The following is a 23,690-nucleotide window of genomic DNA, read 5'->3' as shown; positions in this document are numbered from 1 at the left end:
TCTCATCTGCAGTTGTCTGCACTGTCTGCATCATCGTGTTTTGCAATTGTCGCCGAATCATTTCACATTTCCTTTACGGCCCCTCCCACCCCCCTTGCATCATCCGAGTGCTAGTCATCCATCCTAGCTGTGTGCTTGTAATCACTTTCGTTCCTCCTCTTTAACCTTCTATCTAAAAACTGCCCAACTATAACTACATTGAATCCCCTCCCAAATTACTTCTTCATCACTCAGGTTCCCAAGTTAATAGTTTCATCGAAAGAGAATACCCATCTTTCTCACCTTACAGAAACAACACATAATGTTGATGGATCCGATTACTCCAGCTGCTACCCCTCCAATGTCAAGCCCTGTGGAAGCCACTTCATGCCTTGGAAGAGCCAACTCTTTGACATCTGTCAGGTCGGTCTTCACTTTATCAGTTTGCTCCGCCTCTGCAGCCAACGACAAAACCAATGTCACCTCTGCTCGTTGCTCTCACTGCCAGGCTATCGCCCCACCAGTGAATGCTGGTGTAACACTCAAAGACGCCCCAGCTGAGATTACAACAGCGAGGGATGGGGAACTGACTCCGTTGGAAGCTCCCAAGAGTCCTAGCTTGACAATCCAGACCAGTGGCCCTGGCTTCGATTCAGCTACCCCAGAAATTGGTTCTGCGACTGCAAGTTTGCTAAAAACCCTCCAAGACACCAACAATGAGCTACAAATCCATTGCCAGAACCTTCATCAGATTCGTCTCATGAGCCCATCACCAGCACCATCTCGTCGTGGGTCCGTCTGCCTAGCGGAATCCGAGGCTTTTATTGTCACCCCGTCAATTTCCACCGACAAGATTGCAGTTCAAGGGCCTGGCTTTCAATCAGGTCACCCTCTTATTTGCGATCTTGGCGATTTGGTAAACCTATCGAACGCCAACTTCCGTCTGCTTAAAACATTGCAAGACAAGGTCAACAAGGTGGATTCGGTCGAGAAGATGCTACGCACTGAGCGTGAGACAATTGAGCGCGAGAGGGAACAGTTGAAGCAAATGAATGCTGAGGCTGAGCGGGAAAGAGTCAGGCTGATGGCTGGAGGTTTGCGATGGGATGATTATAAGGTACGCCGCTATCCTTTGCTTTAGACCACAGAATCTTTTCTTTTACTAACCTGGATAATAGATGAGTGGTGCTCGTAACCATTCTGTACAGGGTTCAAGGAATGTATCTGGAAGAGCTACTCCAGAGGGCAACTGGGATGAGGAGGTCGAGGATTCTGTTTTTGATGAGGAGTGGACAGAAGAGAAGGAGCAGGAGTTAAAATTGTTAGAAACAAAACTGAAGAAAGCCAACCGGCAATGGAGCGATAAACAGGAAGAAGTTTTGGGCCCAGTAAGTTTTACTCTGGTCTTTGCATACAATCCTCTAGATCATGAACCTCTAGATCATGAACCTCTAATTTTTCTGCAACTTCGTTCTAACATATTCTTGTAGCTTGAGAGATTGCGAGAAGAGAAGCGCCAAGTAAAGAAAGCCAATAAGCTTGATCGCCAAGCCTCGAACAAAGCCGAAAGAACGAATTCTCGCGAAGAACAACCAGAAAAGCCTCCGCGAAAGAACTCTGGCTTCAAAAACTCGCTTTCCAACATTGGAAGAAAATCATCTTCCGGCTCATTGACTAGAAGGGATTCTTCGCCTGCATCTGGTAGTGCCACTCCTACAAGGCTTTTTAGGAAGTGGTTCGCATAAGCTTTGGGCCAAATATTCATCTCCATCTCCATCACCCTCGGAGAATCACAACGCAAAACTGCCCAGCATTTTTCTTTTGTTATTCTGAACATTGTCTTTCCCGAACGTACTGGTGAAGTTTTTTTGTTTTGTCTCACTGGGTCCGGTTAAGAAAAAAGTCTGTCTGCATCTCTGGTTGTGCTTGGGTTTTCATTTTGGTGCATGGTGATTGTGTATTGCATTTCTGTTTTATGCTGTTCGGGTGTGTGGAGTACATTTCGTCTCGTTTTTGAGGCCTATTTTTACGTTCTCCTGTCATGCCGGTAATGTTGTATGACTCATTTTCATTTTGGTCTCACGATACCCTTTGGAGTTTTTGTTTTCTTCACTTTTCGTTTTATGGCGTACCTACATGACCATTGGTACTCTGTAGCCACCTCTAGTCAGGTGGTTGTACAAATAATATTTATTAAAAAAATTATATCATTAAGGCTCTACTCTCTCCAAGCTTCCCTTTCTGTCACGATCTAGAAATATGATACGTGGGAGGTGTTCAGAGAATACAGAGTCTGGTAGAATTATTGCGAAAGTGGATTTTCCGTGACCCGATAGTCCTATTGGCCCTTAAAAGAATTTCTGCAGTGAGCACGGACCAAGAAGCCCACTCTTTTAGTTCTGACTTTCGCAATAATTCTACCAGACTCTGTAGTCTCTGTCAATCGACAATTCTAGTTGTGTTTGAAATATTTGAATTACTGTCCAACCGGGTGATATGGCGCCGTTATATATGTGCGTACACAGGTCCGCGGTTCGAGTGATGAGTTGTGAACGGCAGCGTGAGCCATGATCGATCGATCCTCGCACGTCCCGTATCTCGTGATACAGCATTATGGAGCCAAATTTTTTGATATACTTTCAATCAACAACAGGCTTAAGATCATAGATTCATAGGTATTTTTCCTTACTGTGCTCCAACAGCAATGGGTGCTTACTATTCAGTACTACAACCAGCTTATTATGGAACGTAGCCATATCCATGGTTATTGTGATTACGAATATTCTGGCGATCATTCCCTCCCCACCAATGATCACTTGGGCCCTTGACCTGTGCACTCGGGCGTACTCTCAAGGCTTAAACACCAACAATCCACTGGTAAAAACAAAATACTCGGCATTCTTTTCCGGGCTTTGAATCATATGAATCTGATTCCTTTTTTATCACATGTAGGTAACTCCTGCACGGGAAATCTCACCAAAATAGTTTTTTTTTTTTTTTTTTTTTTTTTGATTACCTGTAAGTCAAGTCACGTCAGGTACCACCCTTCTTCCTTTAAATAATGTGATATCGCAATCGAATGCATGGACAAGCCCCCATTCTTGGCTGTGAACTTATCAAGTGTGGTGTGTGGCCCGGCCGCGGTAAATGTTAATCTATTGTAAGTATGTAGTTTCGTTATGAAATCGGAAGAAGGATAGAGGACCGGTAGACAAATGCGTATGTGCTTTGCATGGCTTTCGTCCATGGTCTACCCCATCGAATACCCAGCTAGAGAATGTACGTACTGTGGTAGGGTTCCATTTATAAGATCTTAAAAGAAGCCAGAGTTGATACCTGAAGGATTATCGTTTTCTAGAGGCGGGTTGGATGCATGCACATATCGTAACACAAGCTGTATCTACTCGTGCGAGAAGAGGTACAGTACCTTTACTATCGTGATGTGGATGACGTGCAATCAGCCAACGAGAATTCGACAACCCTGCGCACAATCTTTCCATGCATACCAGGGAGCTCCCACCCTCGCCAAGGTCGAGCATTGATAAATTGTAACCAAGGATTCATTCATCCGAAGAAGGGGGAACACCAGAAAAAGGAAAGAAAATAGATAACCATCACGAAAGAATTTTTTTTTAAAGGTGTACTGCCGACATCATCTAATAACCGTTTGGACGAGAGGGCAGGGCCCCTCACTCGCAGAAAGTTGCTGTGGTAAGTACCGAGGGGTTAATCCGGCTAAATCACACCGAGTCTACTTACATGCCAATGAGATACCAGTAGCTACAACGGTGCTGTATGTATCTACTCTACCTGAGTAGGTACTGTAACTGATAGAGTGGATTAGCTCGCAAGGTTACAGCAAGTATGCGTAGGGATCGTTCTAGAGCGCCAAAACATCGAGTTAGCTTAGCGCAGTAGATACATGTATGTAGGTACCACATGCAAAGAATACATACCACGATATCTTTTTTTCCCTTTGTCTCGTTCAACGGGTTAAACCGGTTATAATATTCTTAGAAGAGACCGGGAATCAATCACTCGCCCGTGATCCGTTATGTGATAGAAAGACTGCATCTCTTCTCTCTAAGTTAGTGTGAATGGGAGGGGGTATAATTGACTTACATATATAGTTTCTGCTGTGCTGCCTTCGGGGAACCGTTTTTCATACCCCGTGCATGGTGAGGAAGGAGGGGTTCTACCTGCACAACTACATGTAATCACCAGCGCGGCGAAAACCACGGTTGTTTGCGATCTCCTGTCTCCGGATGGCGCAAAGGAAAGTGAGGGAGCTTTGGGAAGATGCTGTGTTCCGTTAAAGACTATGGGAAACAAGTTCGGCATGCAAAGGATTGAACGGAACGAAGAGAAACATCATGCAGTGAATTCGAAATACACCGTCATGATTTGATTTTTTTTCTCGTGTTACACATGGCTTTTGTGTTACCAACCTACCACCACATCCCGAGACATTCGGTGGTCCGGATCTGAATACAATACCCCCGAGTCCCGACCACAGATTACCGAAGTTGGATCCACAGGCATCCCTGTGTGCGCTCTGCTCTACACAAGACCTCTTACCCTTCGAGTAAGCAGCTAGCAGCATGTTTTAGAGTGATATAGCACCCTAGGGTATGCACTATAGCGCGACAAGTTACAACTCTAGCTAGAGAAGTATGTAGGTACATACAGCCGTGTTCTAGAGTAGACTCCTCTAGGTCTCCTACTTGTATGTAGGCTCTTCGATATGAGCGTAATGCGTTTATGCTAGGTAGGCTATAGTAAGAATACATGTAGATTCATGCAATCTAGCTGGGGTTGCTTACATGCATGTACTTTAAGTACCTACATGATGCCCGTAACTACAAGGGATCAAATTAAAGTAGTTCTTCACGCACCTCCGAAGCCATCCCCGCTTCCTCTTATGTTGGGATTGAATATGGTTCTTTTGAGGTCTAAAACAGTAGGCAGAGCAGTAGGTTCCTTGAATGGCTGTCTCACTCAGCTACATACCACTACCCCTCATTGAACGGATTTTACACCATCCGCAGATGCAGGACTGAGATGACCTGAGACTCTTCTCGTTTTGAAAACAGGGGTTAGCTAAATTCATCTTCCTTTTTTTTTTTTTTTTTTGCCACCGGGAAAAGGATAGAGGGAAAAACATCTTCAATGACTTTTTTTCGGCAATGCTGGGCTTACCAGGTTTTGAGACGGTATCCCGGTGGAATGCTTGAGGCGCCTTACCTTGTACAACTTTGTTTTCACACAGTAGCTCCTAGGCTGGCCAAATCTCTGTGATGTTTCGCTGCCCTCTATCTATATGGTCACGAGTCACTCAGACGGGTATAGATACATGTGTCTTTACCGTTCGAGATACATTTCATGAGGAATACGCTTGATGTAGTTAGATGATTAATGGAAACTGGTACTGTCCCTGTGACCAAGGAATATTCTACGGTGCCGGAACCGGTGACGATGGGCCTGTCGTATTTCCTCACAAAACCCCCTACGTGCCGAATTTATCTCGCCTTCCGAAGGGGGGGTCTAATTCTAAGACAAACAATCTGTAGGCATTTTTTTTTTGTTTAATAATCTGTAGGCATCATTAGAATTACAGATTGTCCTTTTTCGAGGAGCGGACAGGGCTAATTGATGGAGTTATTACAGGCTTAATGACCACCGCCAAAACTAGCCTAAAACCATAGTTTATCCCGTGTGGCCAGATAATCACTCGGAAATGTGGTTTATTAGCACCTAAATCACCCAGTAAACCGTTTTTTCATCTGGGATAGTAGCCACCATCTAGGCTTGTCGTGGCTGGTACCATAGAGACCGCATATTATAGATGTATGCTGGGTATGATCAGTATAGTTAAGCACCGAAAGCCAATATCCTATTATAACTACAACTTTACAATTCACTACATTTTTCAGTTGTTTCAGTCATTTCTTTTATAAATACCTAACCTGGCCCTCCCTCCCTCAATTTCAAATATTCCTCACCCAAACAACCCTTTTCCCCATGTTAAAATCGGCCGTTGGTATCTTGGTCTATCCCATAGTCCGTTAAAGCTGCCTATTGATTCGGGCGGCGTATTTTCAGCTGTGGCTTGTGTCTGGATCACACACATATTCGGCTGCCACCCTTCCTCTTTTAGTAATTATAATATTCTGTCAAATAGACAGCATCTAAGCACCGGATTATGGGATAGATATAAATGACAAAGGTCCGCGCTAGCCTTTGTTAGTACAGATCGATTAAAAAGCACTGAAGCTGGTGATCAGTGCCAACTACATGTAGTATTACACCCACCAGTACCCCTAGTTTAGGCCCAGACCATTTAGCTTCTGAGGACTAAATACTTGTATACGGTGTCTAACATAGCAGGCGCACCATCTACCAATTTCTCACAGTGTCCATAGTGACATCTCAGAAGCCTAGCTGGTGCCTCGACTTGAGTCAGTCCATTACATTAAGTGAGAGAAATATGTGTGTTAAACGCGCTTAACGAGTCTTAGGCCTCCATGAAGTTATTCAAGTCAAGTAGATTTGAATGTATAGCCCGGGACAAACGCCCCCTTCGCAATTCGGATTCCTATTTATTTCAAGCGGTGTTCTCATATACGTAGAATTAAGGTGAAGCGGCTGTTTTTCCCTTGTTTTCTCTTGACTTGTCTTGTCTCTACTCATGGTTAGGAGCCCAACTCGAGTTTTCTTATGAAGCAACATGTAGTTTGTGAATGCCAAGATATATGTAGTTCTAAACGAGTGATCGTCTGTGATTGAAATCGATTTTTGCGGTTATATTAACATGGAGGGATTTGATCGTTTTTGATTGTTATCAAGACCTAGGGCGGTACTACCCAGAGCCGGATTAAACTTTGAGCTGATAAGTTGTCAATATTAGGTACCAGCGCCTGGTACGCTTTGCCTGTGGCGCCGAAAATGGAAACAATTTTTCGGTGACGTCATACTAGACCTTTTAAGCCACCAGAGAAAAAAACAACCTCTACTAGCCAGAGGTAGCAAGTATGATATTTTCTACGCCGCTCACAGAGGCCACTGTAATGGTATCAAAAGTACAACCGTGATAGCATGGCTATTAACTGCGTTTACCTGATCACACCAACCTCGTATAGCTAGTAGAGGATTATCTTTTTTTTCGCCGATCTTTTTTTTGTTGCAACGGACGGTGGCTTAAAAGGTCTACTCATGTGTTCGGAATTCTTAGTAGGGATTTGGTTGCAACGATATCCGACCATGGATTTAATGAACGCCCGAGTATATTTCACAGAGAAAGAAATAAGAGCTGTACTAACAGTTTATGATGAACTGAAATACTAATGTATATTCTCTACGTATGTTATCGTGATGCGATTATCGTTTACTAACGAATATTCCACAGTTCTACGTCCCTAAGGGGAATCCTACTTCCTTATGTTTAGTTCCTGAAAGATGAGGTCTTAGGTTCGAGTTAGGGACGCCCAACTACCTGCTCGCCAATTGACGAAAAAGAATAGATGGAAACCCATCGAATCGGACTAGCGTGACACTCCCTGAGTTAATATAGTAACCTCTGCAGAATATAAGTATCGGTGACAACTGACATAGCATAAAATTTAAACACGAGGTCGTTTCGTATTATCACCGTCCAACTCGCATCATCGACGAACTTAATTAGTTTCATTGTGGTTACCGCAATTCATGGCATCGATCGACCCCCAATCTCGAGGGAAATCTTCGGCATCTCGATTTCGTGAGTCGCGTAATGAGCTCAAAGGCGTCGATAAATACGTCGCGTGGCCGTTCGTTCGTTGAGCCACCGAGTTATACTCCCGAATCAGCAAGAACGTAGACCTGTTATAAACCTGGTACGTCTACTCACATAGTACCCAAGCGGGCATCTATCAAATTGAACCTCGTGTTGACTTTCAGCGATAAAGCCGCGATGATTTCAAGTATCCGTGCACCAGGGATATCCCGCGCTCTATTGAAGTGAGTAGCTAGCGAGGCATGCGTACAGAAGGCCTGGGTTCAGCCCAACGAAGTCCGGCATTTTCAGATCACCATCAGCCATATCGGCTAAGCGAGAGATGACACTAATGTTTGTTCAGTATATATTAAGATAAAAGAATCGTTTGGTGGAACCCACGACGATTTGAATTCGAGAGGGCTTCGTTGGTTGTTGGTGTTGAGTCCGAGATGTTCGGGGGAGGGAGTAAAGGACACTTGGTAGGGTATAAACGCTCTGAAATTCGTCGTCCCTGGGCGTTTATCTGGGGCTGTGATATTCAGAAAACCGATAACTCTGTATAGGATAAGATAATCTAGTGTTATTTTGCTTATACAATTGTGCCGCTCTTATAGGTGCGGTGGTCCATGATAACTCGTTGAACGGTTGGCCATCTCTCTATCTTTGGTATTAGTATATTAATAATTCCGGCCTTTATAATTATGTATTCTAAAGAGTAATGTTATATTTAATTGAGTATGAGACGATTGTAGGTAAGCACTGCAAGGGCTAGTACTTCTCAATTGAAACACTCATGATCACATGATCGGTGAGCCTCCGATTGGCCCGTATATTTCTTGCAACAGACAACCAATGATCTACTAGTAAAACAGTCCATAAAGCAGGGAAAAGGAATATTAAGCTCAGAACCAGGCTCCCCGCGCTTGGATCCCATCTCCCCCGCTTCCCCATCAACATCATCTCCTTCCCAAAAATATCATCTGTAACCTCTCGATCCCGCTACACTACAACGACCCAATACCAAAAATTTCAATCAGCCTAACAAGATGGATTCCTCTGAACCGCTCCGCCTTCATACCTTACCTGTCGATATCATCATAGACATCTTCAAAGCTCTGCCGAGCTTTGCCTTAGTCCCCCCCTTGTCTTGACTCATCGCGTCTTTAACGATGTATGGGTTGCGAATTTCAACGAAATCGCACCATTCATCGCACGTAAAAACTTCCAGCCTTGGTCGGATGCTCTTAACCTTATGCTCGAACAAAAGAACCTTGACTATGATGTCATCGCTCTCCCCGGTCCGTACTTGCGCCTCTCAAAGGATGATATCGCCCAACTACAGAATAACGCCCGCTACGTGAATTATCTCCAAAGAAAGCACAACGAATGGAAAGAGGGATGGTGGAAGCGCCCTCTTACAGAGTGCGAGGTGTTGCGCTACCACAGGGCCACATATCGATTGTGGAAGTTTATGCTCACAATGTATCTGCCGAAATGTGAGGATATGTGTGATGGATACACGATTATGGATCTCATCGATATGCAGACAGCCGCGAGGAAGTTTGATGTCTATTATGATTTCGAAGTGACAGGGTTGCCGAATTTTGAAAAGGCTCCCACGGGCACGGCGATCAACAGTTTGTCCGGCATGTTAAGGCGACGGGTCGCTGCATTCTGTGAGTGCGATGAAAGTATCGAGTTGGACGATGTATACGAGTGCAACAAGAAGTATGCGGATCTGGTGATGCTGGACCCGGAGGAAACCGAAAAGGATAAGAAGTGGGAGGAGTCTGTGATCGGGAAATTGGAGCACTGCGAGAAGAAGTTGAAGGAGAAACAGCAGGGGGCTGCCGCTGCAAAGACTACGGCCTGAGAACGAACAAAGATAACACAAGCTGTTTTTTTTCTTTGGGGATAGGTAACATATAGGACGAATACCATATTTTCTTTACTTTTTCTTGCTTTCTTTCTACAGTCTTTTACCGTCTCTTGACGAATACTGCCAGTTGACGAACAGGGGACTTTGGGCCAATAGAAATTAAAAGGACCGGAGATCTCGTAGCTTGGCTGTTGCTTGACTATTTCTTTCCATACTTGGAATCCCTGTTCGTCAAGTGGCAGTATTCGTCAAGAGACGGTAAAAGACTGTAGTACTCTTGTTCTATTACATCTTGTTTCGTTTGCTCTCTGCCTTAAATGGGTTTGGAAGCTTGGACCAGGTGGATAAAAGCTGGTTTCAGTTTTGTTTCGGCCCTGCTTCAATCTGCAGAACTTGATACAAGTTAATACACACTCTCTCTTCTTTTCGGCTGGGAGGCCGTGAACTGGCGCCGTCATGTACTCAATCATTTTTCAGTTACGGATATAATTTGCTATGTGTATCTTGCATTGGTTGTCATCATTCCAGCAGCTGTATCATCCTAGGGCAAGTTGCCTTCACCCGCATACAAAACTTTCTTGTGGATGAATTTAGTTAGTTGAATCATGTACCTCGTCTCATTTTGGCACCTCGAAGCATTTCATATTTGCAAACGTGTTTGCGGCTTTCCTTGTTAACACTCCCGCCGTATGCTCTTGTTTGGGATGTTATACTTCATAAGACCAATATAAAGATTGCTGCAACAACAGTGACATCATTGTCCTTTGGGTGTGAGTTAAAAATCAGGGTTATTACTCAACATCTCAAATATTGGGAGGTGGCGTATCGTGCTCAAGTCCTACATGCAGTCTGCAGAAATTCTAGCCTATAACGTGTGTAGTACTGTATTATATGGAAATCGCTGATAAAATCCGTTCCTTAAATCTCACGTATGCGCTGTCACTATTTGCCCCTAAGGGATTAAATCCGATTGATCGATGTGCGATATACTTATTTACCACGAAAAGAACCAGAAAATGCAGTTGCTCAGGGCAAGGATTATTTGTATGGAGTGGCGGTGATCTCTCATACAAACTATCCCTGTTTCCGTCACTTGCACTTTCTGGTTCTTTTCGTGGTAAACGGGTATATATATATATGCGCCTAAAAGACGGGCAAAACCTTTTCAAAAAAGTCAATTGCCGAAGTTTCTGCCATGAATTCCGAATCATGTTTTCAAAAGTAACTGTTGAGATATAATGATACATGTGATATTTTAATCTCTTTACTTCCTCATCAGGTCATGGCGGCGTGATGGCACAAAATAGAAGAGGGATAGCTACGATACTTCATGCCGGAGATCGAGAAACCCAGGTTCAGACAGCGGCTTATATTTAGCCAAGAGTTGGTATTTCATATATGGTTGGGTCTGAGGGCCGTTGGTCTACATTCCACGCGCTGGAGCGGTCTTACTCAGAGATGCAGCAAGATGCATTTGCATTCCATAGAAAGCCTACGAGGGAATAATCCTGCTCAGCCGCTTCTCCAATATCATGATTCGTCACTCGTTGTTTGATTACTATACAGGGCTGAATAATAAGCCAATAACCTGTCTCGTCATAACACGGCTTGGGCCAATGATATTTGGATCGAGGTGGGATTTGCCTCCACAAAATCTTAAAATTTCCTAGTTGATCAGGCGCTTACTCTATTTGTGGCTCTGGATTCTCTGCTGGTAATTCAGGGTGGAGAAAAATGCCTTGCTACATACCTTCACTAATATTGGGTTGTCAGTGATTTGGGGGCCTGCCAAGACATAGGGCTAATAATTTGGATAATAATTTGGATATATGAGGTTAGACGGACATTGGTGCACTTGGAAGGTAGGTTGTAGTAGAGTAGGGATTGCCGCATGCGCAGGCCACCGTTTAAGTCTGAGCTACCTACATAGGGTTTTAAAGAACACGTTGAGCTAAGAGGAAAATGATCAAACTGATATCAACGTCAAGAGCAATTGTTTCCATCCCAGCTCGTGGTTCCTCAATAGTTTAAAGACCTGAGCGGGGAGCGCCGGACGGCGACAAGCGTAAAACAAACAGATCGTAGTCGGATATCTGTCTGTAGAGTACCTAATGTCCGTGATCACATGGAGGAAAGTCCCAGATCGCAATCCCGCTGTATCCGTGGAGATATTTAGATGTGTGTTCATGTCATGCAGAATAGTGGAAGATTGCCCCTAGGAAGGTCCCGAACGAATTATTCCCCGGCCTGGCTCGGCTGATGCGTTATTCAACCCAAGTGGGCGTCAAATGATATTTTTTCCTAGGCCCCACTTGTATGGAGGTGAGGTATGGCTAAGCATTGAAGTTCTGTTCCCGTTTCAGGTTGTGAAATTGCATAAGTGGATGGCGAATCAAGGTTGGTCCCGCACTGAGGCGTTTGTCCCTCGAAGCTTATCTGCGGCGCCACACGGGGGTAGTCTGTTTGGGACTGCGAACTTCCTTTCTGGACTTGAGATCGTCACAATCCAACGACAGCTTCCCTTCGAAGGGAGAGATGCTCGAATCAACTCCGAATAGGAATCCTGGTGGAGAACGCTCTCTAAAATACTCTAGAGTTTAGTCGGTTAACCGGCATCGACAGGAGACATGTATCTAGGTCTTTTGATACGTAATAACTCGCTACCAAAACAATTGTTTGGCTGTCTCAGGGGGCCAGGGCTTTAAAGAGCCTGACAAAGAGATTTACGTACCTATCCAATCTCAGATAGATCGCCCAGTAAGATGATAGGGAACGTTCCTGCATATCTGGTAGGAGCAAGGGATACCCAGAGAGGCGATTTTTCAGCTGCCTTCTCAGGCAATACAGCCCGAAAGATTTCATCAAAAGGCTTGTTTTTTCACGCTGGTATTGGTAGTTGGGAGTGTCAGCAAATAGTATCACTCGCGGAAAACGGCTTGCCATGGTTAGAGGTGTGGAATGAATGTACACCTCACAGCACTGCGGGAACTAGTGGGATTAAGGCTAAGTTACTTACATGTAGTATGTTCATCCTCCCTGACCTATGGTTTTGTTGTTATGACATGTGGTGAATAGATGTACCACATATGCGTATATCTACCCGCATTCTCCCACATAAAGCTCGGCATCGACATCTTGGAAGTCTTGGTCTCTTCGCCCTCCTCTGGCTAGTTTTGTTCTAAGCAGAAAAGTTCTGGACTTACCTTTCTGCTTTAAGAGAGTTTATCAGGGTTTTCACATCTGGTATGGACCACATTCTCTTTTACACCACTTCAAACCCCCACCTTCTACATTACTACATGTAGTAAACACATCTCGATCTAAGAGACAGCCTATTGGATCTGTGAATTGGTACATGATGAGCTGACAGTCCGAGATCTAGTAACTGCCAAGATGCGGTACGTCAACTTTTCAGTATGGCCATTCGTTGCCCTAGTAGGTTTCGCACTAAGCGTACCAGCTGCCTCGACTTCAACTCCCTATGAAGTTTTTGAGGAGCTTCCTATGGCTCCCGAGGGGTGGACAGAGCTGCCATCAATGCGAGTAAACTTGCAGAAATCAATGGCAATGCGCATTCACCTTGCCCAACAGAATGTTGTCAAGTTTGAGCAGAAGGTTATGGAGATCAGCACCCCAGATCATCCTTCCTACGGTGACCACATAGATACCAAGCAAATCAAGAGCATACTGCGGCCATCTCAAAGTACTCTTAACGCAGTCCTCGCGTGGTTAGAGGATGCTGGTCTTGGCGAGCAAGCCGTTGTTGAACATGACTGGATCAAGATGAATGTCACTATTGGTCAAGCACAAGAGCTTCTGCAAACAAGATACTCTTACTTCCGTAACGACGAGACCCAAAAGATTATCCTTCGTACCCTTTCTTACAGCCTCCCGGCTGAAATCCATAAGCACATTCTCCTGGTACAACCTACCAACATGTTTGGCATGAGACAAATGGGAAGCGCTATCATCAAAGAGGTTGAAGATGCATCTTTGCGGCAGATGAAGGCCTTCAAACAGATGGCACCCGGATTCAATTTCACTCAATGTAATGATACCATTGTTCCCCAGTGCCTAAAGGTTCTTTACAACTTCCAAGACTACGTTGCCAAGGCACCCTACGGTAAGAATAAGCTGGGTGTAAACGGCTTTCTTGAGCAGTACGCCCAGTATGAAGACTTGAAGGTCTTTTTGCAGAACTATACTCCCAAAGCCATCGGCGCAAACTTCTCTACTGTATCAGTCAATGGGGGATTAGCAATTCAAAATTCATCCAACCTTGACGGTATCGCAGAAGCAAATCTCGATATTCAGTATACTGTCTCTCTAAGCTATCCCACTCAGAATATATACTACTCGACCGGTGGAAGGCCTCCTTACATCCCGGACCTCGACATAGTCACAAACGATAGCGAGCCTTATCTGGATTGGCTTAACTGGATTTTGGATCAGCCGGATATCCCTCAGACGATCACCACAAGTTACGGAGAGAGCGAACAAACCGTGCCTCTTAGCTACCGCCATACCGTCTGCAATCTTTTTGCTCAACTCGGCGCCCGCGGTGTCAGCGTCTTATTCTCCTCCGGTGATGCCGGCCCCGGCTGGTCGTGTCGCTCCAACGATGGCAAGAATACAACAAAGTTCCTCCCTACATTTCCAGCCTCTTGCCCTTGGGTAACTAGTGTTGGTGGAACCAAAAATATTAATCCCGAAGAAGCTGTATATTTTTCTTCTGGCGGATTCTCGGAGACATGGCCTGTACCTTCATACCAGGAGAAGGCCATCTCTGCCTACTTCGAGAACAATCCGGACTCATGGAAACCGTGGGAACAGTATTTCGTTAAAGGGGGGCGTGGATTCCCAGATGTTGCTGCTCAGGGTTTCAACTACCGTGTAATTCTTAACGGGACGGTTAATCTGATTGGCGGTACATCCGCTAGCTCTCCAGCCTTTGCTGGACTTGTTAGTTTATTAAACGATGACCGTATTGCCAACGGAAAGCCACCACTCGGATTTCTCAATCCGTGGCTGTACTCTGATAAAGTTGCGGAGACGTTCAATGACATCACGCATGGAAGGAGCACGGGATGCAATGGAAAAATGTGGGGCCAGCCGATTGCGGGCAATCCAGCTGTTGTTCCAGGTGCTGGGTGGGATGCAGTTCCAGGATGGGATCCCGTCACGGGATTGGGGACTCCGAACTTTGAAAAGATGAGACAGTGTTAGTTTTTTGGAGTGTATAGATTGCTATAGGAGTGTTCCTTTGTTGAGCGTGTCGGGTTTATATCTTGTTCATGAGTTTAATGAAGTCTATAACCTGTTTGTGGCTCCTGTTTGAATTTTCGTAAGACTCATGAGCCATCACTCGGTCGGTACAAGTGTGTAACGCCGATCCTTCCGCTTCTAACATGTTGGAGTAGCAGCCGCCTGCCTGAGAGATGTGTCATCCAATATCGTAATATAAAATTCTCAAATCGTAAAGGTCTTCAACCATCCTACAGTATCGTCAGCACCACAAGATGTAACCCCTATAGCACAATTGATCTAAGCTGACCGTACCCTATACAAATCCACAACACGGAATGAACATAGAGCAGGAGCCTCACGACATACTAATACTATTACCGCCACTTATGGCCTAGAGAAACATTAACGCCGCAAAATATATACATACGAGAGCAGCAGTATCGCCTATTGCCATAACTATAAGGTTGCATCCAATTAATAAATTAAAGAAAAAAAGAAGAAAAAAAGAAGAAAAAAAGCAGCAGTATCGCCAATCACAGCTCATCACTCGGATGTCAACATCAGGCCGCAAGCTTAATGCGTCCAGCTAGCCATTTATACTTCGACCTCGCAATATTTGCCGCCGTCCCGCTAACTCATTTAATCATATGGAATGCGATATAGCCGTTTCATGAGACGCTGTATGTAAGTGGGAGGGCAGAGGCGGTAGCAGTGTCGAGGCCGAAGTGGAGCTGGGGTACAGTACAATCTCCTCACAAGGATACAAAAGTGGCGCGAAGTTGTACCCTTATAGGAGGAGCAAATCTACACCTACGAAGCCCATTGAGAACCCAAACACCTACCCTTATAAGGCGAATACCTTAAAACCAAACCCTAATAAGGAGATTGTACTGTAGCTGTCGGGGCTTCTTACGGGTGTGGGTAGATGGTTGAGAAGGATTGTAGAAATTCTAACGACCATAACCATATATGCATACGGGGTCCCAGTATTGTATGCCAAGAGGGTCTAAACGCTCAGAAAGGTGATATGGAGAATGAAATCAAGTACGTACCCCCAGTGCGATAAGTATTGAATTGCGCCAACTCCCCATGTGAGGAGAATCAGATGGCTCTATATCTCTAGTCGGATGAAGAGATCGTGCGTGATATCTGTTTGGTACGTCGATAAAGTATAAAATTAATACTATGGGGTGGGCTCATCTCGAACCAAACAAGTGCATACAAACGAAAAAAGAAAAAAAGAAAAAAAAGGTAATTAAATGAAGAAGCAAAAAAGTAAATGAAAGAAAGACGAAGGAAGAAACAATATATACTAATATAACCCCCCGTACAGCACAGAATTCTATATCGAGTGATATCTCATGATACACCCCCGCCGCTACATCTTCGACGTCCCGGCGCTTGGAACGCATGCATTATGACGGAGGCTCTCTTATATCATGACCATGAGTTTATAATGAGTATTTGGTTGGCCTCTGTAGATACAGGTTGACGTTATATTGTAGGCGTAGACACGAAGCAATTAAGGCTGTACGTGCGTAGATCTTTCCCCAATTCCCCTCTAGATCTATTGTCCCCACGGGTTCATCCTATATCTGGAACCCCGGGTCTTAGCGAGTGATGCATCATGACCGCTCGACTCCCATCCCAACTCGCTACATAGCTAGCTAGCTAGGTCCACGATTACGAAATTACTGCCACTTCTACTCCGTCTCGAGGACATCAATAATCAACTAAACCCACACGAACATACCACGCCCCGGCCCAAAAACTACTCCACCACTTCATCACATACACCGGCAAGCACTCTGAGCAGTCCGGGCCGGCCGTGATCATCAATGCAGAACTATGTACTAGTATTTCGCTGACGTTTTTGAACTGGGCCATTATTGCATACACCCAAAATCATGATCTTGGCGTATTTTTGTATGGCATGCAATATCAGTCGCGTCCACAAACGTCAGAGAAATACGAGTACTCTACTCCGCATTACTAGAACGCAGAATTAACTAGAACGTAGATCCACAACCCCTCTAGAGTACTCCGAGTTAACAGCGGGGCGGGCGGACGCGGGCGGACGCCATACTTCGCACGTCACGTCACGTCAGTATCCCGAGGATCACATCACGACACCGCTCTCCCCTGCTGTACTCCATGGTAACGGCACCTAGAGTGCATTACCGGTATACCCCCGGCCAAACAAAAAAGCAAGACGGGATCCCGCGGGAAAAGCAAAGGAAAGACTCTAGAACAGTGCCATGGCATATAAATCGGGCCTCTAGAACGTTTTGCCTGAGTAATTGTGGAATGGTGATCGTAATGGTGGCATGGTGGGATGTGTCGATGTGTGTGGATGTCTGGATGTGGTGGTGGGAGATCAAAGAAGCAAATATCGTTTTTCCTGTGCCCCCCATGAACAAAAGCAATTTGTCGAAAAAAAGTAGTTATGGAGAATAATAAAAAAAATAAAAAAAATGGAAGGAGCGAAAAGAAATGATGGAGAGAACAAATCGCAAAAAAGAAACAGGAGGTAAAAAGAAAAGAGATCACAATGTGATATGTTTCCCTGCGTACACCACGCAGCTCAGATACATTACCACTACTCCACACTACACGGCACCACGTACGCCGCACGCCGTATGTGCCGGGGCCGGGGGGAGTATGTATGTAGTATGTGATCGACGACGTACGGACCGGTATTCTAGGCAGATACTCTACTCTAGTAAAACGCCTAAAAATAACTCTACACGTACCTAGAAAGAATTGCACATCTAAAAAGAAATCTACCTCTAAAAACTAAAAAAAACCCTACTCCTGAAAATTAAAAGAAGAGGCCTAGTCTAGCTAGATATCGATTTACCAGCTAGAATGTCCTGAATGTCGGGGACAGAGCCGGCCCGAGGGGTCGTCTATATTAGAGGAGGATTGTGTTATATACATGTATATAACGTTGTCAATATAATATGTTACAATTATTAGTGCATGCAATAATTATCTAACAACCAAGTACTTGTAAGTATGTAAGTGCTGGCCGCTTCAGAATATCTCATAGGGGACCATGAAACAACCCACAGAACCAAACCGTCGCCGATATCACTCTTAATCCCAGCGTATGGCCCAATTAGATATTATTATCCCTCCCGCCCTCGACTGATTGCAAGAACCTCCAAAAGCACCACCCAAAACGAAGTCTTCCCCACCAGATGCTACTCTACTGAGTGTACCATTACAGGGATCACCAATCCCACCCATCCATCCATCCCTCCCCTGCCGATCCATCTCGGCAGCCACTACCTTTCGGGAAGCCAAAAACCAAATATAGAACAACCCTTTCTTCCCTGTCACTCTGTGGGTTAGGGTTCCCACCGCGATAAGGCACTGCAACCTCGTCGAATCGTCGGCGGCGGGGGGAGGAAGGTGAGAGTCAGAGAGGGGAGCTCCTCTGCACATCTTATGAGGAAGGAGGTATGTACATGAGCCACTCTAATCCACCCCCCTGACGTATGCTGGCCGGATAATCTTCTGCTCTATAACGTAACGTCATGTAGGTACTGTATGTAGGAGGAGAGTGGAAAAAATGTCATCCTGCGGCACCAATCAAATCCAATCCAACCCGATACACTCCGGTCCAAACTCAACACCGCCGTGGGAAACCCTCGATATCCGTACCGGCCTCTGGGAATAGCGGATATCTACATATCTATCCCGATAGACAATATATTTGCTTTCTTTCCAACCCCACCTCCGGTCTGATCAGCAGTAGCAGCGAGATATCTCTACATACATATAACTCTCCGGTCGATCACAGTATACACCTACATACAGTACAGCAGCCGGTATCCTCCACCCAACAAAGAAAAGAAAAAAAAGAAAGAGAAGAAGAAAAATCAACTATACACTATCACCAAATGCTGCCCTTCTCCGCCGTGACCACTCGGACAAACACACCTGCTCCTAGCTCGCCCACAGAGGCCCGCGCCCTCTATCCCCCGGATGTCCTGAGCAATGCTGGCGAAGTCAAGATGGCCGAGAGTCGGGTGTTGCTAATCATGACCGGTAACTCAACTGCCCCCCGCACGCGATAACTTCTGTGGAACGAATGGGTCACTGATAGGGAGTGAGTTCAACAGGAGGCACAATCTGTATGGTTAGAGGGCCGAACGGATATGTTCCTGTAAGAAAAGCACCTTTCTTTCCCACCCCCCCCCCCCCCCCCCCACTTATCGGTTTTGTGCGGAAAGGTCTGATTGATTGGTTTGCACATAGGCCAAAGGCTTCTTGGAGTCCTGTTTGAAGCCACGCCCGTCCTTCAACGACGGCTCACCGGTCAAGCAGGTACCGGTTGCTGTTGCCGATGGCGTCACAAAGATGGTGGATACTCTACGTGCGCTTCTCCCCCGCCTTTTCGCAGACACCAATCGCGCCCACCACTAACTACTGACTGATGCATAGGCACCCCGCCATCAAAGCATTCCCGTAGAGTGCGCTTTGCCGCCCTCGAGTTTGATCCATTGCTCGACAGCTCCAGCATCAACGCAAAGGGATGGGGCGAGATTGCGAGGGCGATCCAACGGAATTATACCCTCTTTGACTCGTTTGTCATCTTGCATGGGACGGACAGTCTGGCCTACACTAGCTCTGCCCTGAGCTTCATGATCAACAATCTGGGAAAGTCGGTCATCTTGACGTGAGTACATTGCGCCTCTCCCCTCATGCTAATTGGAGATGGGCGTTGACATCTGGGATCGCACCACAGAGGCTCGCAAGCTCCCATGTCGGAGCTCCAAAACGATGCTACGGATAACCTCCTTGGAAGTCTAATCATTGCGGGGCACTACATGATTCCCGAAGTTTGCCTATTTTTCAACCACAAGCTTTTTCGCGGGAACCGGTATAATTTTATTCCCTCTGAAACCTTCTATCTATTTCTGACAGGGATTATGTCTTTCCCAGAGCTACCAAGACCAATGCGCATGATTTCCATGCATTCACATCGCCAAATTTCCCCCCACTTGCTCGGGTTGGTATCTCGGCGAATATCAACTGGCCTCTGATCGAGCGCCCTTCCACCATGCAACCATTCTCAGTCCAGACAAGTCTATCAACGGCCCATGTGGCATGTCTGAGAATATTCCCAGGAATCTTGCCGGAGATGGTGCGAGGTGTTTTGGCGTTGAAGAATTTGCGTGGATTGGTTCTGGAGACATTTGGTGCTGGAAATGCGCCTGAGGACGGAGAGCTGATTGGCGTTTTGAAGGAAGGCGCCCAGAACGGAGTGGTAATTGTTAATGTTACTCAATGCCAAGTGGGATCTGTGAGTCCTTTATACGCATCTGCAACGAGTTTGGCGAAAGCTGGCGTTGTTTTTGGTTTGGATATGACTAGCGAAGGTATTTGTTTCAACCCTCAACTTTTGTTTATCACTCACTTGGCTCTGCCCCATTGACCTTATCTGTTATCTTTCTTGCTTTTTCCTCTTCGCTTGTGGAAACCCTGTTTCCTGGAAATGCTTAATTGGACGTCATCTGGGCTTGGGGCCGTTGTACAGCTTCCGGGGCGGGAATATCGATCTGCGAGAACAAACGCTGACATCTTGGTGGTGGTTTCAGCGGCCCTGACAAAGTTGTCTTGCCTCCTCGCCAATGCCGATCTCTCAGTGCAAGAGATCCGGAAAGAGATGTCTCGCTCCATCCGCGGGGAACTGACAGAACAGTCAGAGATACATTTTGCCCATCCAAATTCATTCCTGCCGCCCAAGGTGTCTTCCTTGACAGCGCTTGGATACGCCGTTGCCAATGGGAGTCATGAGGAGATCACAGCCATCATCAAAGAGACAAAGGAATTCCTGCTTAATGAATTCGATTACTCAGGGAATACACCACTGGTGAGTGATATTTTCGATTTCCTTGTCTCATCTTTTCCTTTTGCTTCTTCTCGGGGGTGCTGTTCCCGTCATCCAATGAAGGTATTGGTTGCAAAGCAAATGGATGGGGGCAGCCCTTCGTTTAGGGATCGTTGCCGCTGATCCCGTGCACCCTTTTCTCACAATTTCATCCTTCACGATGCATTACGTCATGAGTTCGGATTTCGTCCCCCTTCCCGTTACATAATTTGTTGATCCGGGCCACCAATTGGCTCCTGGCAGCCCCCACCCTTTTCCAATCTCCTCCCCAGGATCAGGGTATTCCTTCTACTCTTTACCTAGTCAGCCATCTTTTTGGGTGTCCAGACTCCAGTGTTTTTTTGCTCTGCCCGGCGGCGAATGTTTGCTTCTTTTATTTTCATTTTTCCTTCGACTTAAACGGAGTCGCTGACGACGACCATTAATGAATTATAGCACCTGGCGGCCACGTGCGCAAATATCGATATCCTTCGTGACTTTCTGTCCCAGGGGGCGTCTGTGCATTTGCGTAACCGTGACGGAAGGACTCCTCTGTTCTTGGCTGCTGAAGCGGGGATAGAAAGGAACGTCGAGCTGCTAAAGAAGAGTGGTGCACATCTTCATGCAGATGAAGTGGATCTGGCCATCCTGCTTCTGAAAAAGGCTCAAGAGGCATCTGACGGTAATAATGGTGGTAATAATGGTGGTACTAATAATGGTAACGGTGATGCCAATGGGAATGGGAATGGGAATTTAAATGAAGCCAGGGTTAGGTGCTGGAAAGTTGCGGGGCTTTGAAAGGCTACAGTACTGGTAACGATGCATATAAACCCAGGCAGTTTTATATGTTTTTCTTCATTTTCTGCCCTTTTCTTTTTTCTTTACCCGGAACAAAACACTAGCTCAGCTTTCCTTCCTTTTTCTGCCTTTTTCTCGCTCCCCGAATCCAATCAACTGCCGGTTGTGCTTTCCCCCTTCTTTGAGGTCAAAAATAGTAAGCATTGGACGTCCGTCCCTCACCCGCATAACAGAGATGCTATTCCAGGGACACCTGGTTCACCAAGACACCAGCTGATTGACGGCGGGTGGACCAGGGGTTTATTCCGTAAACCGTGGGGTAGAGACGTAGCTAGAGTAGATGCATCTATCCGTGGTGAGCCGAGGATGAACGGAGGTCGCCATCAAGGTGCACAGGACTGGCAGCGTGAATATTAATTCTTTAATGATTAGAAAATAGCGATTGGGATATCTAAAAGCGGTTATAATACGGATATCTAGAGGTGTTGGTGTTGGGGGACAATGTGTTTTTTTTTTTTTTGCTTTCTAGATAATATATTAAAGCGCTTCGCTCACCTCCGCAGTTGGAAATATTGTTTCTATCGGACAAGTCCTTGGTCACGATACATTGAGTAGGTACCAACAATGCATGTCTGTGTAGAGGAGTATGCCGTGCACGCTAGATACGTACTAATAAGGATTACCCAAAGGTGTCTGCCCAATACCGGTAGACCGGTACTGCCAGGGATCCCAAAGAACTCTGAAAATCTTCCGGATCTGAGCACTGAAAAAAGAATACTTGGCTTGCCTTCCCCATTGGGGGATAATAATCGCCGTTCCGCACAGGGCAATGTTCTCGACCTTTTCCTCGGAGCTATCCACACATCGCCGAACGACGTGTCGGTGCTCAGGACAAGTATCATGAATCTCAAATATCAGGTTCGCACTTCATCCCACGTTACGTACAAAAAGGTACAGTATCCGGAAAGGCTGGAATTCTAATTCCCCACAGCTCGTGGGATGATGAGATTTTCCTGCAGTAGGCCAGGTACCAGACTACTTTCACACGGGGATGTCCAGGGGAAATGAACCGAACCTGGCAAATTCGTGCACAATACCCCCGGTCTTTTGCCAGCTGCAATGTCACGATGATATTTGTTCCAATTGCAATTGTTGATAACCAACCAGACAGAGGGAAGTGCCTGCAGGACGTTGAGATTTAGCTGGAAGTATGACGGGTTACATAACAACCGCATGCGAGAGAATCCATGCTGCATAGCCTTGTGACCCGAGCCCGGGGGTAAAAAGTTTTTTTTTTTTTTTCCCTCTTCTCTTTCCTTCTCTTCTTCTCGCCTTTTTATGTAGACTTATCGTGATGTCTCTCCACGAATTAGCGCACGGGCCTTGCAGCGAAGGATGTTACAAATGCAGGGTAAGAGGGCTTGTACCTATGGACTCCTGGTCCTGTGGTACTTCCTGTACTCTGGAGTACACCGAACACCGAGGATAAAGTGGAGAAGCGGCACCATGTGTTCCAATTCTTCAAGATTATTGCTCTATCATACCCATTTTGTACTCGAATCGTTTCTCTTGTAGTGATTTGCCAAGATCACCGACAGGGGCTCCTCCTTTCGCTTGCAATGGTCGCAAGGAGAACTAGCTGTCCCTATGTAGTTGGAATTCCTGGGTTCTGCGACCCAACGTCTGCTGACTTGAATTTTTTTTCTTCGTTCCTGTCCAGGCAAGCAAGCCCACAAGGTTGTTAGGTAGGTCGGCTGTTACGTAAATCTGCCACTGCCGCTCGACAGGTTTGCTTGGTTGCTTTGTTCCTTGGGCTGGAGTAAAGTGAATGAAAAAAAAAGGAAAGGGGAAAAAGGAAGGAAAGCATCGTGTCTTTTGTCAACCCGCGAGGAAGACGATTTCCAATTTCCCTGCCTCCGAAAGACGAGTTTCGACGAATCGAGGACGAAATGCTGGATTTGGGGCTCCGGACTGGACTTGACACCGCTCTATTCCTCATTGAGGATTTGTAATACGGCATTGCTTGACTCAGTTGCCTACACAATGGCAGGCGGCAGGTCCTGTGGAGCAGTAACAAAAGTAGAGTAGAGTAGAAGCATGAGCATGAGCATGAGCAACATGAGCAGCATGGACATGGGACACTTTTTTTTTCC

General features: G+C 45.8%; 5 protein-coding genes across 5 annotated transcripts; 4 read left to right on the top strand and 1 right to left on the bottom strand.

Moving 5' to 3' along the window:
- Positions 1 to 301: 301 nt before the first annotated feature.
- On the top strand, positions 302 to 1,724 carry LAJ45_08673 (uncharacterized protein; the record flags this gene model as incomplete). The annotated part of the gene is made up of 3 exons (XM_046118222.1): positions 302 to 1,096; positions 1,158 to 1,367; positions 1,470 to 1,724. The coding sequence occupies 3 exons, from the start codon at positions 302 to 304 to the stop codon at positions 1,722 to 1,724; spliced, it is 1,260 nt and encodes a 419-aa protein (XP_045968499.1).
- A 7,260-nt stretch (positions 1,725 to 8,984) lies between these two features.
- Positions 8,985 to 9,605, top strand: LAJ45_08672 (uncharacterized protein; the record flags this gene model as incomplete). Its single annotated transcript, XM_046118221.1, has 1 exon — positions 8,985 to 9,605. One exon carries the CDS (start codon positions 8,985 to 8,987, stop codon positions 9,603 to 9,605), a length of 621 nt encoding a protein of 206 aa, XP_045968498.1.
- Positions 9,606 to 13,004: 3,399 nt separating this feature from the next.
- Positions 13,005 to 14,837, top strand: LAJ45_08671 (uncharacterized protein; the record flags this gene model as incomplete). Its single annotated transcript, XM_046118220.1, has 1 exon — positions 13,005 to 14,837. One exon carries the CDS (start codon positions 13,005 to 13,007, stop codon positions 14,835 to 14,837), a length of 1,833 nt encoding a protein of 610 aa, XP_045968497.1.
- A 3,929-nt stretch (positions 14,838 to 18,766) lies between these two features.
- LAJ45_08670 (uncharacterized protein) lies at positions 18,767 to 21,868 on the top strand (the record flags this gene model as incomplete). The annotated part of the gene is made up of 10 exons (XM_046118219.1): positions 18,767 to 18,914; positions 18,989 to 19,032; positions 19,125 to 19,242; positions 19,311 to 19,545; positions 19,615 to 19,749; positions 19,812 to 20,248; positions 20,468 to 20,742; positions 21,196 to 21,457; positions 21,647 to 21,733; positions 21,834 to 21,868. 10 exons carry the CDS (start codon positions 18,767 to 18,769, stop codon positions 21,866 to 21,868), a joined length of 1,776 nt encoding a protein of 591 aa, XP_045968496.1.
- Positions 21,869 to 21,883: 15 nt separating this feature from the next.
- LAJ45_08669 (uncharacterized protein) lies at positions 21,884 to 22,439 on the bottom strand (the record flags this gene model as incomplete). Its single annotated transcript, XM_046118218.1, has 3 exons — positions 21,884 to 21,935; positions 22,093 to 22,115; positions 22,242 to 22,439. 3 exons carry the CDS (start codon positions 22,437 to 22,439, stop codon positions 21,884 to 21,886), a joined length of 273 nt encoding a protein of 90 aa, XP_045968495.1.
- Between the last annotated feature and the right edge of the window lie 1,251 nt (positions 22,440 to 23,690).

Source organism: Morchella importuna (genome assembly GCF_003444635.1).
Source record: "Morchella importuna strain M04M26 chromosome Unknown Morimp01GS031, whole genome shotgun sequence".
In the NCBI taxonomy this organism is placed as follows: Eukaryota; Fungi; Ascomycota; class Pezizomycetes; order Pezizales; family Morchellaceae; genus Morchella; species Morchella importuna.
The sequence above is the reverse complement of the archived record's forward strand: the minus strand, read 5'-3'. Positions and strand labels throughout refer to the sequence as shown.